At 29.3% G+C, this 15,528-nt stretch overlaps 1 protein-coding gene and 1 long non-coding RNA gene across 2 annotated transcripts in view; both read right to left on the bottom strand.

The window, feature by feature from the left end:
• Positions 1-94: 94 nt before the first annotated feature.
• LOC107455560 (cell division control protein 42 homolog) overlaps positions 95-15,528 on the bottom strand; it is a gene marked incomplete at its 5' end in the record, with an annotated part of 24,593 nt that continues 9,159 nt past the window's right edge. Inside the window, 2 exon segments of the mRNA XM_016073176.2 lie at positions 95-2,965; positions 9,159-9,217. Of these exon segments, the coding sequence (XP_015928662.1) occupies positions 2,471-2,965; positions 9,159-9,217 (554 nt within the window). The 3' untranslated portion in view covers positions 95-2,470.
• On the bottom strand, positions 3,889-8,195 carry LOC139426610 (uncharacterized). Its single transcript, XR_011637832.1, has 2 exons — positions 6,540-8,195; positions 3,889-6,497 (listed from the first exon to the last, which is right to left on the bottom strand). It is a non-coding gene; the product is annotated as an uncharacterized lncRNA (long non-coding RNA).

The raw sequence follows: 15,528 nt of genomic DNA, 5'->3' as shown, positions 1-15,528 counted from the left end.
TTACCATTTGTCATCAATTTATTGAAAGACTTGAAATTGTTGTCTTTTACTTTCTTTGTTTAGTGGAGAATAAAAATAACTATATTTTCAGTAATTAGGCAAGAAAATAAGTTTATTTGTCAATAAACACACAATAAAATAAAATTAAAAGACATAAATTAATACTTCAGAATAAATTATGAAATAAGATTAATAATGAGTTAGCATTTTTACAAATCTGAATACAAATTAAATAATGTAAAAACAACAAAATATGATGCAGAACATTTTTTTTGAAGGTATAGAGCAAAAGTTAAGTGTCTTCGAAGTTAACAAACATAAAAAATTTATGTGGTAAAGGAAGTAGAAGATTAAAAGAAAAATTAGTTTTTGACAGATCAGAAAGTAAGAACCTTTACAAGTGGTAATTAAAAACTTATTGGCTTTACCATAAAGCTAGTATGGTAAAGCCAATACCTTATTGTTAGAAACAGTTTAGTCTCTCCAGCACATAAAGGGGAAAAAATGACTTTACTAACCTGATTACAAATCAAATTAGTATTTTCACAAAGTTGAATGCAAATTTAATTAAGTAAAAACAATTAATAAAATCCAGAGCATATTTCTTTCAGTAAGTATAGAAGAGCAAATTTCAAGAATCTTCGAACTTAACATTTATGAGGATTTATGATATGGAAAAAGTGGTTTAAAAAAAATTTTTGAAAAATAGTTTCTGATAGATGAGAGAGTAAGAGCCCTTACCAGAGGTAATTAACTTCTTGCTGGCTTTACCTTAGCTCTTATGGTAAAGCAAAAGCCATTACGTTGTTATTCAAAACCGTTCAGTTTCTCTAACTCAGAAATTATGACAAGTTTTCATTTTTATCACAAACTTTTTATAACTTATCTTGTAAAATTTAAATGTAGCTAACTTTCCCAGAACAGTGTCTTGTATATTCTCTCATAAGAGACATTGAAAGCTTAATTTTCAATACTTTGTATCTTTATTGTTGTTTTTCACAGGATTTTTCATACAAAGACTAAAAAATAATTTATGCTACAACTTTTGATATTTTCTTCAAGAAACAAAAATATCCTTAGTTTGGTCTGTCTTTTATTTCAGTAAAAAAAAAAGTTAATGCTTCTTTTATTACATGTAATTACATCAATTTTTTTAGGATATTCTTTAAATGTAATTTTTGATTATTCTATTTTTATATCTATTGCTATAGTTTCATGTTATCTTTGTACCAGACTTTAATTAAGTAGAAAGCGTATAAAGTACAATAAAATAGTTAAACGGAACAAACTTCTGTTAATAACAAGTATCATCATCTCTCCTGCAACACTGATTAAAAAGAAATAGAGAATTATTCTAGAATTAATTGATCAACTATAAGAAGTTGATGAAATTAATCCAATGAAGAGAGAAGAGTCTAAAGCGGTGAGGGAAGTCTAAAAGCAACTTACTGGCAAATAAAAATTGAAAAAGATTTCGAATTGTTTAAAAAATAAGGAATCTAGGAAAATCACTAATTAAATTACTAGAAAAGAGAATGATTCCCAAAAATTTAGTTTTACACGAATTGAAGAAATTCATGAAATGAAATTCAAACCAGTGATAAGAGCTCTAGCATTGTTTATCTATGAAAGAACCATTTCTGCATTGTTTAATGTTGTGAATAGAATCAAAGTTCATTTTGAAAGAATTTAGCTGAAGGAAATTAGGAAATTATAACCAATGATTAGACCTCGAGCATTGCTATTCGATGACAGCCCCATCTCTACATTGATGTTGATCCTTGTTACGGTACTATAAAAGAAACATAACAGCTGTCTCTCTTTTTTTATATGTATATCTATATATATATATATTATTCCTGTTTTATACATTATTTTCTACTTCATTATTACTATTTCAAATCTGCCAATCTCAAAAAGCCCCGAGAGTTTGTGACCCTGTTTTAGCTCAACAATAATAAATGTTAAAAATGGTATAATACTGATTGTCTAAGATAGGTACTCTGCCAGACATTCGTCTGGAGCTGTGGCGGTGACTATGGTAACGAGGTATGATTATTTTAAGTAGGAGAGCGGGGTCCCTCTTTAGAACTTGTTTCGGCGAGAGAAAAGGAGACCTCTTCATCGAAGCTACCCTCCCTAAAATGCCCTCTTCTTGTTTCCATAGCACCAGACTGCCGCAGACTTAGTAGAGGTCAGACTACCTATCTTAGACAAACAGTACAAAGTTTAAAATTTTAGCTTAGCTTCAACTGTGGTATTTATTTTCCTTGGCAAAAGAGCTTTGAAAAGCCATGTTTAACTAATATGACAGCACTTTTTATGGAGAAAAGAAATTCTAGTTATTCTCATTATTTTGTATAAAAGAATTGCATATAGGTTTCGAATATCCAATCTCCATTTTCACTATTGATCGTATTTTAAAACTTGTTATTGCTTGGATTATTGTGATCTCTTGTTTGTAATTATTTTATGAAAAACAGCATAACTTTCTCCATCCCTTCTTTTTCCTTCTGTTTAATCTCACATAGTTGTGATTGGAATTTATCACAGATGAATTGCTTGTCTTTGCTTGTGAATTGTTATCAGAAGAGTAATCCAAATGACTCTCTGCTCGCAAACCAGCGAGAAGAGCGGTGTCAAATACTTCCTTAAGGTTTCTTTGAGTTAATGCTGAACATTCCACATAAGATATTGCTCCAATGCTGGCTGCAAGAGCTTTGGCTTGATAAATACTCACTGGCTGCTCCTTGTATTCAGCAAGCTCTATCAATGTGTTAATGTCTGTCCTTAGATCACTTTGAGTACCGACTAATATGATTGGTACTTTTGGACAGTAATGTTTAATTTCATGAATCCATTTTTCCGCAATGTTAAAAAATGAAGTGGGGTACACAACACTAAAACATAGGAGGAAGACGTCTGTATGGGGATAGCAGAGTGGACGTAAAGCATCAAAGTCATCCTGGAAGTTTAAAATAGTTATAAATTTTCGATTTTTAAGCAATAAAATTTTGTAAATAATTTTAAAATGTAATACAAACTTTAGAAAATGGCGTATTTGATGCATAAAACTAAAATATCTGGTAAATAAAAATTTATTTAATTTCTTTTTCAAATACATACATTAATTTAGGCTCATTGCACGAATGTGTACGGTTTAAGTAAATGCTAGACGTAACCTTATTGTGCTATACATCAATGAAGTCTGGAAAATATTCAAAGTTTATATTTTAAATTACTTAAAATTTTACATTTTAGCGTATAAAATTACGTGGCATAACAAGATATAAAAAGATGTATTATCTTCTTATTAAAGTGTTTTTCAAGCTTTCTTGAATTAATTAATTACCAGAATATGCTTGTTATCTTTGGGCAGGGTTGGCAGGTTTTTTGACATGTGACAGTTTTTGACAGTTTAAACCATGGTTTAAACCGTCACGTCAAAAACCTCACTGTCAAAAATGTCAAAAACCTATATTCATATGTGAAATTTAATTAATACATAAAATTTATATATTTTTTAAAGGATAGTGTCAATATGTTCTAGAAAAAATAAATTTAAAATTTTGAAGAAACACTTATATTTTGAATAGTAACCAAAATCTTGTACTTTTGAAAACTCACATCTTTTGTAATATTATGTATTCATTTTCATGTGTTATTGAAAATCTGCAGTGATATTATTAAGAAATTTATTTATAACCAAATTTAGTGTATAGTATAGATTATACTAAAAATTAGACATTTTTAAAGATAAACATTAGCAGTTTTGTACATTAGACATCTTCTTTTAAAGAAAAATCTTTTTAATATTCTTTTAAATCTTCTTAATAATCTTTTTAACATAAGACAATACAAATTTAAGTGCTTTCTGTTAAATACACAGAGTAGTTAGTGTCGATTTACAGTATATTCAGCCTATTCATTTACTATGCTGAAAATTTAGTTTATCCAAATACTTGTGAATTTCATTTTGCTGAATACTATATAGTTTTGTTGAATATCTAAATATTCAGCTGTTGAATAATTACTTCTTGCTTTCAAGATATGCATTATTTGTATTCTTAATACAAGTGGAGAAAAAAAAATTAAGAGATAAAAATTGTTTTAAAATGATAAGTGTAATAATTATAAATAAATATAATAAACAATATGAATTATATTTATCATTATTCACAAATATAACTACTTTTAAATTCAAATTAACATACTGGATAATAAAGATATTCGGTATAACATTAAAATTTTTTTTCATACACTTGTATCAAGTTTGTATTTATACAACATAACTTGTAAGTTCCTTATAAATATTAGTTATATGTTCCTTATATGTCAAAAATGCATAGTAATAAACTTTTAATTTTCTTAAGTATCAAAAAGAAAAAAAAAATTTTTAAATATAAATATTTAAACAATTTTTGTGCAAAATTTTTCTGCACATGCATTTGAATATAAATTTCTGAGATTTTAAATCTGTTATTTTACCTTAATTTTAATTAAAAAATATTTTAAAACCTGCTGATTACCTATAGTATAATTAAATTTTAATATAATGCATGGCAACTGTTGGTAGTTTTGAAGTTTATATATTTTCTTGGCAAACTTCAGTTTTTGACGTTTTTGAAGGGTTTTTGACGTTTTAAACCAGTATTATACCCTTGTCATGTCAAAAACCACTTTTTGACGTCAAAAACCCAACCCTGTCTTTGGGTAACAAGTTACGCTTGAAGTATTTAAAAAGAAGAAGAAAATCTTGCAATTATCTGTAGAGATATGGCCTAACACAAAAACAAGAATATTTTTAAACAGTTTCAACTTTATGGATGTTATTTTCTTTGTTTCGTCTGATTTAGAAACCTAATATAAACCATATTTATTTGGTATACAGTTGCCACCATTTTTGGTGTTGAGATTAACTAAAAAATTTTACAGTACATGTAGTCACATTTTTATTTTATTTTTTACTATTACGGATTTATTTATTCGTTTATTAATTTTTTTGTCTGTTTGTTTACTAACTCATATTTTCATGCTCTTGAGAGTCAAAGATCGAATTTATTAGCTTCATTGCAAAAACATTTCGTTTAAAAAACTAGCACATTATTAGTGATACGAATTCTGTAAAACAATTGTTATTTTGTCAATTTTATATAGATTTTTGCATGACAGCTAGCCCGACAGGTAATAATGTCAGTTCTAAATTTTTTAGATTTTCAGCATGGCAGGCAATAAGGTGGTCGTCATTGCGCGTCAGCCGCCTTTATTTCCCAGACAAGCTGGTACCCATAGATTTGAAGCTGGGTGGGCTATGAGCTGCCACAGACGATAGAACCCCTGTTATTCATAACGACAGTTCAGTGCTTTAAATCCGTAATTGCAAAGAAGAGTGTGCCAGTTGTGATATCAAAAGAATTATACTTGAGATTAGTCAACTTATCGTAAATTTATGCATTAAATTAATTTAAAACTTTTTAAGACATTTGGATCAGAAATTACCAATATTCAAAAATGGAATAGTGTTTCAGATGGGGTATTATTCTTTGGTTTTTTGGACATCTACAATAATTATTTTCTATTGCATACATAAAAGTAATTTGATGAAAATAAAATTTTTGAATCTTTCAATCGTTGTATTGGGAATAAAATTTAAAAATCAAAAATAAAACTATTTAATATTGTTATTTCTTTACTCAGCTTTTTGTTAAATGTAATGAAAGTAAATAAACTATCGATCTGTCAAATCAGACGACATCTGTCAAACAGTTCTCAGGTCAACTAACATTACTCATATCTCTAATTAATTTATTCATCTTTATTAACTACAGTGGCGTGCAAAAGTTTCCGGTTAGTTAATTTCTTACACTTTTTTTTTTGGTCTTTTACTTTTTAAATGAAGGAAAAACAAATAATTCTTGTTTTATTTATTATTTTAAACAAATTTATATAATATCAGATTAATTTTTATTTACTATTATGTGTATATATATACACACTTTTAAATATAAACACTAAAATAAACTACAATATTTTCGTGGAAACAACATTTACATTTGATCAGGAAGCAGCAGTTGATACATCACCATAATTGTGTTAATTGTAATATTTCTGACGTAAATATTCAGTTTGCATTTACGTAACTATCATATGTATAGACACATATGTTTAGAGTTATAAGCTAATTAAAGTTATCTTAAGATGACAGATTCTTTAATGGAATTTCATCTTAATAATCGTTTGGAACGCAAACTGTAAATGAGCAGGGTTTCGAAGTGCATATTGTTTAAAAAGTCTAAAAATGGTAGACTACGTAAAACGGAAAAAGAGGATTAAATAGTAAAAACGCAAGTCAACACAGGACGTCAAGAAAGCTGCAATTCAAATTGCACTGATGTTACACAAAAAAAGTGTAGATGTTTGTGGTATTTTTGTTATATGTTTGTTACAAGACGCTGATATGACATGACTTTCACGAAACGTTGTTGGATTGCTTGGACCTTGGCCAAAGAATACCAAAGAATGTTCGCCAAGGCTTGGACAAATAGCCATAAAGAAACCTTTAATAAGAAAAGAAAATGTGATGACTAGATAGCAGTTTTCCATAGACCATTTAAACTGGACTATAGAAAATTGTAAAAAAAATTTTTTTTTTTCTTTCATAAATACAAATTCAATTTAGTCAGCAGTGAGGGCAGGAAGTGTGTTCGGTGCCCGACAAGAAAAAAAATCACGATAAATATCAAACTCGCAAACATCGTGGATGCGACGTTATGTTTTTGGGTGCTTTAGGATCACGGACTTGGACGACTGATGCAAAATGGATCACTTTCATAATTATGTAACTGCATGATGGAACGCTTCTTGTATTGGTATATTTTACTAAAAAATCTTTTGACGAATGCAAACCAAATGATTCCTCACAATTGCACATTTCTGTAAGACAACGAACTCAAAGCTTTCAAATCTCAAAGCTTTCGTGACAATGGTCTACACCAGTGGTTTCCAACTGGCCATTCGGCCCGCGAAGCCTTTTTTTGTGGATCGCGAACTAAAATATATTAGTTGTCATTTTTTTGCGGACAATTTTCGTAAAAAATCTGTTATTCAAATACAAAAATAATCGTGTTTGTTGCTCTTTTTTATTTCATTTTTCTTGTATTTTGTGAATATAATTTAGCATGTGCGTATCAGAAATTTTCTCGAAGAAATTCTCCGATTTAACTTTTTGAGAAACCACTCATTTTGGACGAAAATATTTACACACATTTGTAAATTTAAAATGTAAGTATCTATTCTCTGGTGGTTGCAGCAGACAAACCTCAATTTTGTCATTGAGCATTTTGTGTGCTACCACGCAAGTTTTAATACCAACCTTTTTAAAGTTTTATATCTCAGCACTTAGATATCTGTTGCACTCGTAGAAATTCTCCGATTTAACTTTTTGAGAAACCACTCATTTTGGACGAAAATATTTACACACATTTGTAAATTTAAAATTTAAAATGTAAATATCTATTCTCTGGTGGTTGCAGCAGACAAACCTCAATTTTGTCATTGAACATTTTGCGTACTACCACGCAAGTTTTAATACCAACCTTTTTAAAGTTTTATATCTTAACACTTAGATATCTGTTGCACATTAACTGTTTAATACATGGGTGCACATTAAAGTTATTGTAGACCGAATTTTTTAATATGAAATTAAATATTTTTTAAAATCTACTTCTTATTTGTAATTCAATACTTTTGTTTTGTACAACTTGGTAAAAATCTGACAGTAATATTTAAAGTTCCTTCAAACATAAAAGAGTCCTACATAAAATTTTGATAACGTTGCGGCCCGCCATATGATTTGTACTTTTAATTGTGGCTTCCGGCCTCATGTAAGTTGGAAACCCCTGGTCTACACTTAACAATATTGACGTTTTACTTTGTGCTCTAGTTTTTAATACCATCTATCATTTATTGGAAGAACCATAGCGTAGCGTGAGAAATCATTACAAGTCAAAATAAGCACTATTATGCTAAGCTTGGCAACTTGCGTGGATCAAGCTTTAGCTGCGTGCATTAGTAATCTTTATGAGGTCATGCCACATTGCTTGTGCTGATGTGATTGCTACAATGGGCTGGCTACAAAGTATTAACAATCTATTATATATAATTCTCTTACGTGGCTCCCAAATTTTGGCTGTATTTCTTTTNTATTAACAATATTCTATAATTTTTCAGTTGTTATATTAATTTTTAAACTTATATAATTAATAAAATTCTTTTTATTCTAATTCAAATCATAATTTGGCTAGATACTTATGATAGCGAAAATATTGTAGTTTATTTTAAATTTATGCTTACAAATCTTTTACATGATATTTAAATTCGGTTAGAACATTAAACAAAATAAAAATTATTTGTTTTAAACTCATTTAAAGAGCCAAAAAATGAAAAATTTCTTATAAAAGATTTATTGATCGGAGAGTTTTTGCACGCCCCTGTATATTCTAATAAATATGTGAATGAAATAATCTTTTTTCGGGGCTTTAGACAACTTTATTAAAGACTTTTTTTTCATCATCAAAAATATTCATTACATATTCATTGTTTAAAATTTCAAGATTTTGTATTTTTGCTATGGAATTTTTTTAATGAAATTGAAAATGTATTTCAATTTCATTCAAACGTTAACTAAACGTATATGTTAACTCACATTTCAATTTCTCATTGGAGCATTGACTGGCCCTTCTGTTGGGGTAAACTTAAGACTTTCCTCTAATTTCAATTATCAATATTTCTAAAGATATTTTTGATGTAATGTACTACTTGTTGTATTTTATATTATCGTTGTCCAACTTATTCAACGATAATCTAAAATAATATAAAAATAAATTATTATTAAATAAAATAATGTAAAATAAAACATAAAATAAAATAATATAAAATAAAATAATATAAAGTAAAATAATATAAAATAAAATAATATAAAGTAAAATAATATAAAATAAAATAATATAAATTATTTTCAAATATAAAATAGGATAAAATATGTGTACCCTTAATACTCATCTTATTAGTAAGAGAAAAATGCTAAATCACTTGTACTAAATATTTGATCATGTATAATTTAATTTGCCACCTATTATTTTTTTGAAAAATATACTGACCTGTCCAGCAGTATCACAGATTTGCAATCTAATTGGCTTGTTATTTACATTCACTACCACTGTAAGCAAATGAAAAAATAAAATTAGCAGGAATATCTATTAATCCAGACATTATTTCTATCAGTTCTATTTTTTACAAAATTTTTATTTTGGATGGAGTTTCTTCCCAAATTTAGGGAGATTACCGACAGAAAATTGAATTTTGTAGCTACGTATTCTAACTCTTGAAAATGGACGATACCTGTTACATTGTTTGAAATTCTAAATATTCCGAGAGCAATTAAGTTACGTTTTTTTATTAACGAATATTAATCCACTCCAAAATCTTGATGATTTACTTCTTTTTCGGCTATTAAGTATCGCTAGCAGTTTCGAGGGTTAATCAATAAAATCAAGTAGAGGTGTAGCTCTTTAATATAAAGTTAAAAAATATATACAAAATCTAATGTATTAAACTAAAACAATACAAGAAGAGCGATATAAGTGATCTAAAATAAATTACGTAGGTGTTACGAGGATTGGTGAGCGATGCCGAACAGGGTGAAGAGCTCATTGGCTTATTAAAGAATGTACCAATATTTTATATATATATATATATTTTTAAAAAATGTACTCATATTTTAAATTTTTCTTAAGGAGTGAATTATTTCAAATTTACGTTTTTTGAGTCATGGTGGCTCAGAGAATAGAGCTTTCGCCTTCGAATAAGAAGAACCGGGTTCGAATCACAGTGATGGCTGGTCGATACGAATTCCGCACCCAGCTCACACCAACCACAGTGAAATATACTCAATGGTACACGGTTCATGAGTTAGAGTCCCCTTGCCATCGAGCTAAACGTGGGAGATTTTCCTCTTCTCGCCACACAGTTTCTCCCAATAATTGATCCAGGAGTTTCATTGGTTTCAAAATCACAAGGCTACGGACAGAGTTGAACATTGGTAGTCGTAAACCTAAAATCGCGTCAGCTCATAAACGACAGTTATAAAAAAATACGTTTTTTGAGCCACGGTGGCTCAGGGGATGGTCAGCCAGTGCTGACATAAGATATCAGTAGTGGTAGACGGATCATGGGTACTCTTACAATATTATTAGCGTGAGCCGGGGTAGCTTAAGGGATAGAGCGTTCGCCTTCTAATGAGGTAAACCGGGTTCGAATCCTTGCGATGGCTTGTGGATACAAATTCCACGCCCCGCTAGTGCTGACGTAAGTCTACTGGATTGAGTTCAAAATTACATTGAACATTGGCAGTCGTAAACCCAAAATTTGGGTCTGCTGTTCAACGGCTGATATAAAAAATGATTAAAAAAATTACTTTTCTCTTACAAATTATACTGTTAAAGATATAATTAAATGCGTATCATATTATAAACGATCGTTCATCGGTCAATTATATTTTTATTAGTTTATGCACATTGTAAAATCAATTTTTATGATATAATTTTAACACATTTCTTTTTGTTAAAAAAAAAAAATAATTATTTTACTTATAGTATGAAGCATTATTCTAAAAGTGATAAAAACAAATAATATAAATATTTCAATACATGGGTGAAATACACAGAAAATTAAGTCGATAATAACGCTGGAAAAACGACCTTGCTTCATATAAATGGAAGAGTTTATTTTAACATCCTAGTTTGCCAAAGTCAATATTTTCAAAAGCGGCAAGAACTCAACAAATTCATGAAAAATTCTTTCTCTAAGCGTTTTACTTATTTAAATGAAACTAGCGTGATAATCCCAATTATTAAGAAGAAGAAAAAAAAGATACTTTATCAATATTTATCATTTTTTCAGCAGTCTCAGTAACTAATGATTTCAAATGTTATTGACCGTTTCTTAACTGTTAATTTAAAAAAAAAAATTATAAACCTCACGATAATAATGGCTATTCAAAAGATATTTTTTACAATATTAATCCTCTTAACACGAACTAGATCATCAGAAGCGAAAGCCTTAGGTCTGGAGTTAATTTCTTAAAGCGAATTTTAAATGCTTCCTAATATTAGATCTTATTTTATTAACTAATTTGACACGCTATATAGCGTGTCAAATTAGTTAATAAAAAGGATGGGGAAATCACAATTTGATTTAGATATGAATATTTAATGACCTCATATTCTACTTATTTTGATTCATCATCTTATTCAAGTTATTCCGTTTAAATCGTATTAACCAGGACTACACGAATTTTTCCAGATGATTCAATTGATTTTATTCAAGAAGAAAAAAAATAGGTCACACACTTATCTCACCAGGCATAATCGTTATAATGATTGAGTCATGCGATGGACGATGCAACTTGCAAGCTCATCTCACACGAATTGTTCCTATTACTATCATAAATTGTGTCTTAAGGATGGTTTCTTTAAATTGTAAATTTGTCACTTTAAAGGAAAATAACAACAGGAACAGTTTAATGCCGAAACAGATTCACCATTGAAACAATTATTGATTTCATGTACAAAAAATTTCAACTACACCAAATGTAAAGCTTTAACAACGAAAAAAAGTTCTTGGGTAAATTATAGATAAATGCCTTCTCTTTTCAAAGTCTTATGGCTAGATAAAATATTTATTATTAATGTAGCATAACTGATTAGTATTTTCGCAATGCATAGTTATAATTTTATAAATATATTTTATAATGATGTATTTTTAACTGATTAGTACATTATCAGGGGTCTGTCCAGACATTTTGTGAAAGGTCCGTCTTTCGTGAAATTGTGAAAAAATTACTCACATTCTTTCAACCAGGGTCCGCTTTTATGAATTTGTGAAAATAGGGTCCGTTATTGCAAAAAAAAACTTTTTCAAGGAGTTTTTAAATTGTAAAGATATACAAGATTATGCTCTGCACTGTAAAATTATAATAAAAAAATTTAAATTTTTAAAAATAAACAACAATTGCTGCTTCTAAATTAGAGATGCAACATACAAATATTTGGTATTTAGCCTATACTGCTGAACGCAGAATTTCGGACGAATAATGGAAGAATCGTCTGCCGAAGACAAAACTTAATTCGTTTACATCCATCTTTCTTGTTATCTGCCCTGGAAAAGGTTTATTTGATTAACAAAATAATAATGAAGATAAACAAATTTGTGAAGGGTCCGATTATAAGAAAAATCATTTTGTGAAGGGTCCGTTTTTAAGTTAAAATATTTTGTGAAGGGTCCGTTTTTATGAAAAGATATTTTGTGAAGGGTCCGTTAATAGACCCAAATTTCTTCTAAACAGACCCCTGATTATTATCGATTTTTACACGTTACGCATATTTCACCCTTTGCAATTTAGAAAAACTTGAACCTAAATTTGAAACAAAGGAATATGGAGCAAATCATGCACAAAAGAAGGCGATGATCTTTATCTTTATAATTTTCAAAATTTAAATTAGTTGATTGAAAACGAAGATAAAAACAATTGTAATTTTAAAGTTTATTTTTATATTATTGTCAAAAACAAGTGGGGCAATTTTTATTCCACTGCCAACGTAACAAAATATTGATTAAAACCTTTTTCTTTTCTCATTTGAAAAAGAAAAATGAATCTGAAAAGCTCCTAATTTTTTATTAACTTGATATTAAGCAATTTCTTGTATTGGCATTTCGACAATGTCAATCAGTGCCGTCTTAATGTAAGTAATATTAACCCATTTTAGACAGAATTTTTATAAAATATGGCATTATTTTCATTGGAATAGGCTTAAATTACATTCATTACGACACAAAAAAAGCTTCGTCCTTGAAAAATAATATTTTATTTGGGAAATAAAGTATATGCACCATTGACCAAATCAATAGACAATCAAGCAATCTATCATTTAGTTGAAGACTAGTTTTTTTTTTTTTTTTGTTACATTTGTTTTCATTTAGTTTATTTACAGAAGTTTGCAACTTTAATCCACCATAAAAACATATGAATAAACTCAAATGGAATTTTAAATATTTTAAAAAAGTTGATTTTGTCAATAACCGTTTCAAGTTGAAAAGAGAAAAGAAAAAAAATTGCGTAGTTTAAAAATTTCTGGACAGAAAGTGTTTGTTCCATTAAGTGTTTACTCCATTAACAGAAAGTGTTAACAGTTAACTACTAATATTTTGTGGATGTCTTGAGAACCTTTGATGATAACAGAAAAATAAAATTAGTGAGAATAAACGTCATAGGGTTAATAAAAAAAAATATTTATTAAAATAGTAGTGCCTTAACGTATTTTAGTTCGAATATGGGTTAACATCAATAATCATTTCAATATTATGAGATCCAGCTTTAGGCATTCTTTCCACTGTCTTTGATTAGATACCACAAATAACAAACAGGCTTTATGTTAATTGTGCATCTGTAAATTCCATACATATGTTAAAAACTATCAAACTAGATAATTTTAGAACATAAACCTCGTAATTTTAAATTCAAAATGTGGGGAGGGGGCGACTGAAAATCCATTGGGGAAGTTCAATATAAGAAAACCAAACAGCGAATGCGGATTGTTGGGTCAAGTCCTCACAATCTTCGTTTTCAAATTATCCTGAAACGTAGTATTCAAGGATCATCAAGTGTGGACAAGACGAGACGTGCATCATGACGCATGCCGCTGTTGATTCTTGATAGTTTACAGTGTGCCTTGGAACCTCGAAGGTCATATCAAATTGAAAACTTTTTTTACTTGTAAAAATAATTTTTAAAAAAATTCAAATACTTAATTTAAATGCATTTTAGGAGATAAGAAAGTTTGGGAAAAGCTGCATCAGTTGAACTGAATTTCAAAACATATTGTAGTAGATATTATATGTAATATACTGCATTGCAAAAAAAAGTTTTTTGATTTCAAGAAAAATGTTGTTTTTTTTTCTTTCTATTTTTTAAATTGCACTCTTGATGTTGTATTTTAAATTCTATCAAAAATTTCGAATTGTTCTCATACTTCAGGCTGAAGTTTCGAGATAAAGAAAAAGCTTAAAAATAACATGTTTTTAGTCTAATCTCTCGTCACTCGCAGACGAGAAGATTGAAGTTCATATTAACCTTCAAACAAAATACGTATTAAAAGGGGAAAATTCAATCCCAAATTTCGAAAATTTCAATTAAATTTTTCGGGAGAGATGTTTGAAAAATGAATTTTTCTCACAGGTTTAGCAACTTAAATTAAACAATAGACCATTCTGTACTATTTTTCTAAATATCTATCTTTCAGCTCGATTTAATAAAAAAAAAGGAATTGCAATTTTTTTAATATTTGATTATTTTTTATTTATTATGTCAGATAAACCCAATGATTGACGTGAGAGCCTCGATGGCTCAGGGGAAAGAGCGTTCGCCTTCCAATGAGGTGAACCGGGCTCGAATCCCGGCAATGGCTGGTCGATACGAATCCGCATCCGGCTTGCACCGACCACAGTGCTGACGTGAAATATTCTCAGTGGTAAACGGATCATGGAGTCCTATGATCCGTCAGGCTAACCGTGGGAGGTTCTCGTGGTCTTCCTCTCCATGTAACGCAAATGCGGGTTAGTTCCCTCTAAAAGTCCTCCACGAAGGCAATTTCTCACAATGCTTGATCCGAGAGTTCCCTTGTCTTCTGGATTGGGTTCAAAATTACAAGGCTACGGAGTTGAACATTAGAAGTCGTAAACCCCAAAATTGGGTCGGCTGTTCAATGACGGTTATAAAATATAAAATGAATGACGTGAACGTGGAAACATATGCGGACTACTTTAAGTAGTCCGCATTTTAGTATTTCAAAAGTTTTCTGAAACCACGTGTTTATTTTGAAACCTGTTTAATGGTAATAAAACTAAAAACAACAAATTATGTAATGAGAAGCATAATTTTAATGGAGAAAAAGCACTTATTTCGTTTCGGGCTACCGTAATAAATCACTATACACTATTATTGATGCCAATTAGGCTTAATTAATTTTGGTAATAGGTACTACAGGGATTGTAGTGCTGTTTTATCGGGGACTAAATGTACTATAAAGCAGGGGTCTGTCCAGACATTTTGTGAAGGGTCCGGTTTTCGTGAAATTGTGAAAAAATTACTCACATTCTTTCAACCAGGATCCGCTTTTATGAATTTGTGCAAATAGGGTCCGGTTATTGCAAAAAACTTTTTCAAGGAGTTTTTAAATTGTTAATAGATACAAGATTATGCTCGGCACTGAAAAATTATAATAAAAAAAAAAATAATTTTCAAAAATAAACAGCGATTACTGCTTCTAAATTAGAGATGCATCATACAAATATTTGGTATTTAGTCTATACTGCTGAATGCAGAATATTCATTTCGGACGAATAATGGAAGAATCGTCTGCCGAAGACAAAACTTAATTCGTTTACATCCATCTTTCTTGTTTTCTGCCCTGG

This window comes from Parasteatoda tepidariorum, chromosome 9, assembly GCF_043381705.1.
Source record: "Parasteatoda tepidariorum isolate YZ-2023 chromosome 9, CAS_Ptep_4.0, whole genome shotgun sequence".
Lineage (NCBI taxonomy): Eukaryota > Metazoa > Arthropoda > Arachnida > Araneae > Theridiidae > Parasteatoda > Parasteatoda tepidariorum.
This window is presented reverse-complemented; position numbering and strand designations above follow the sequence as displayed.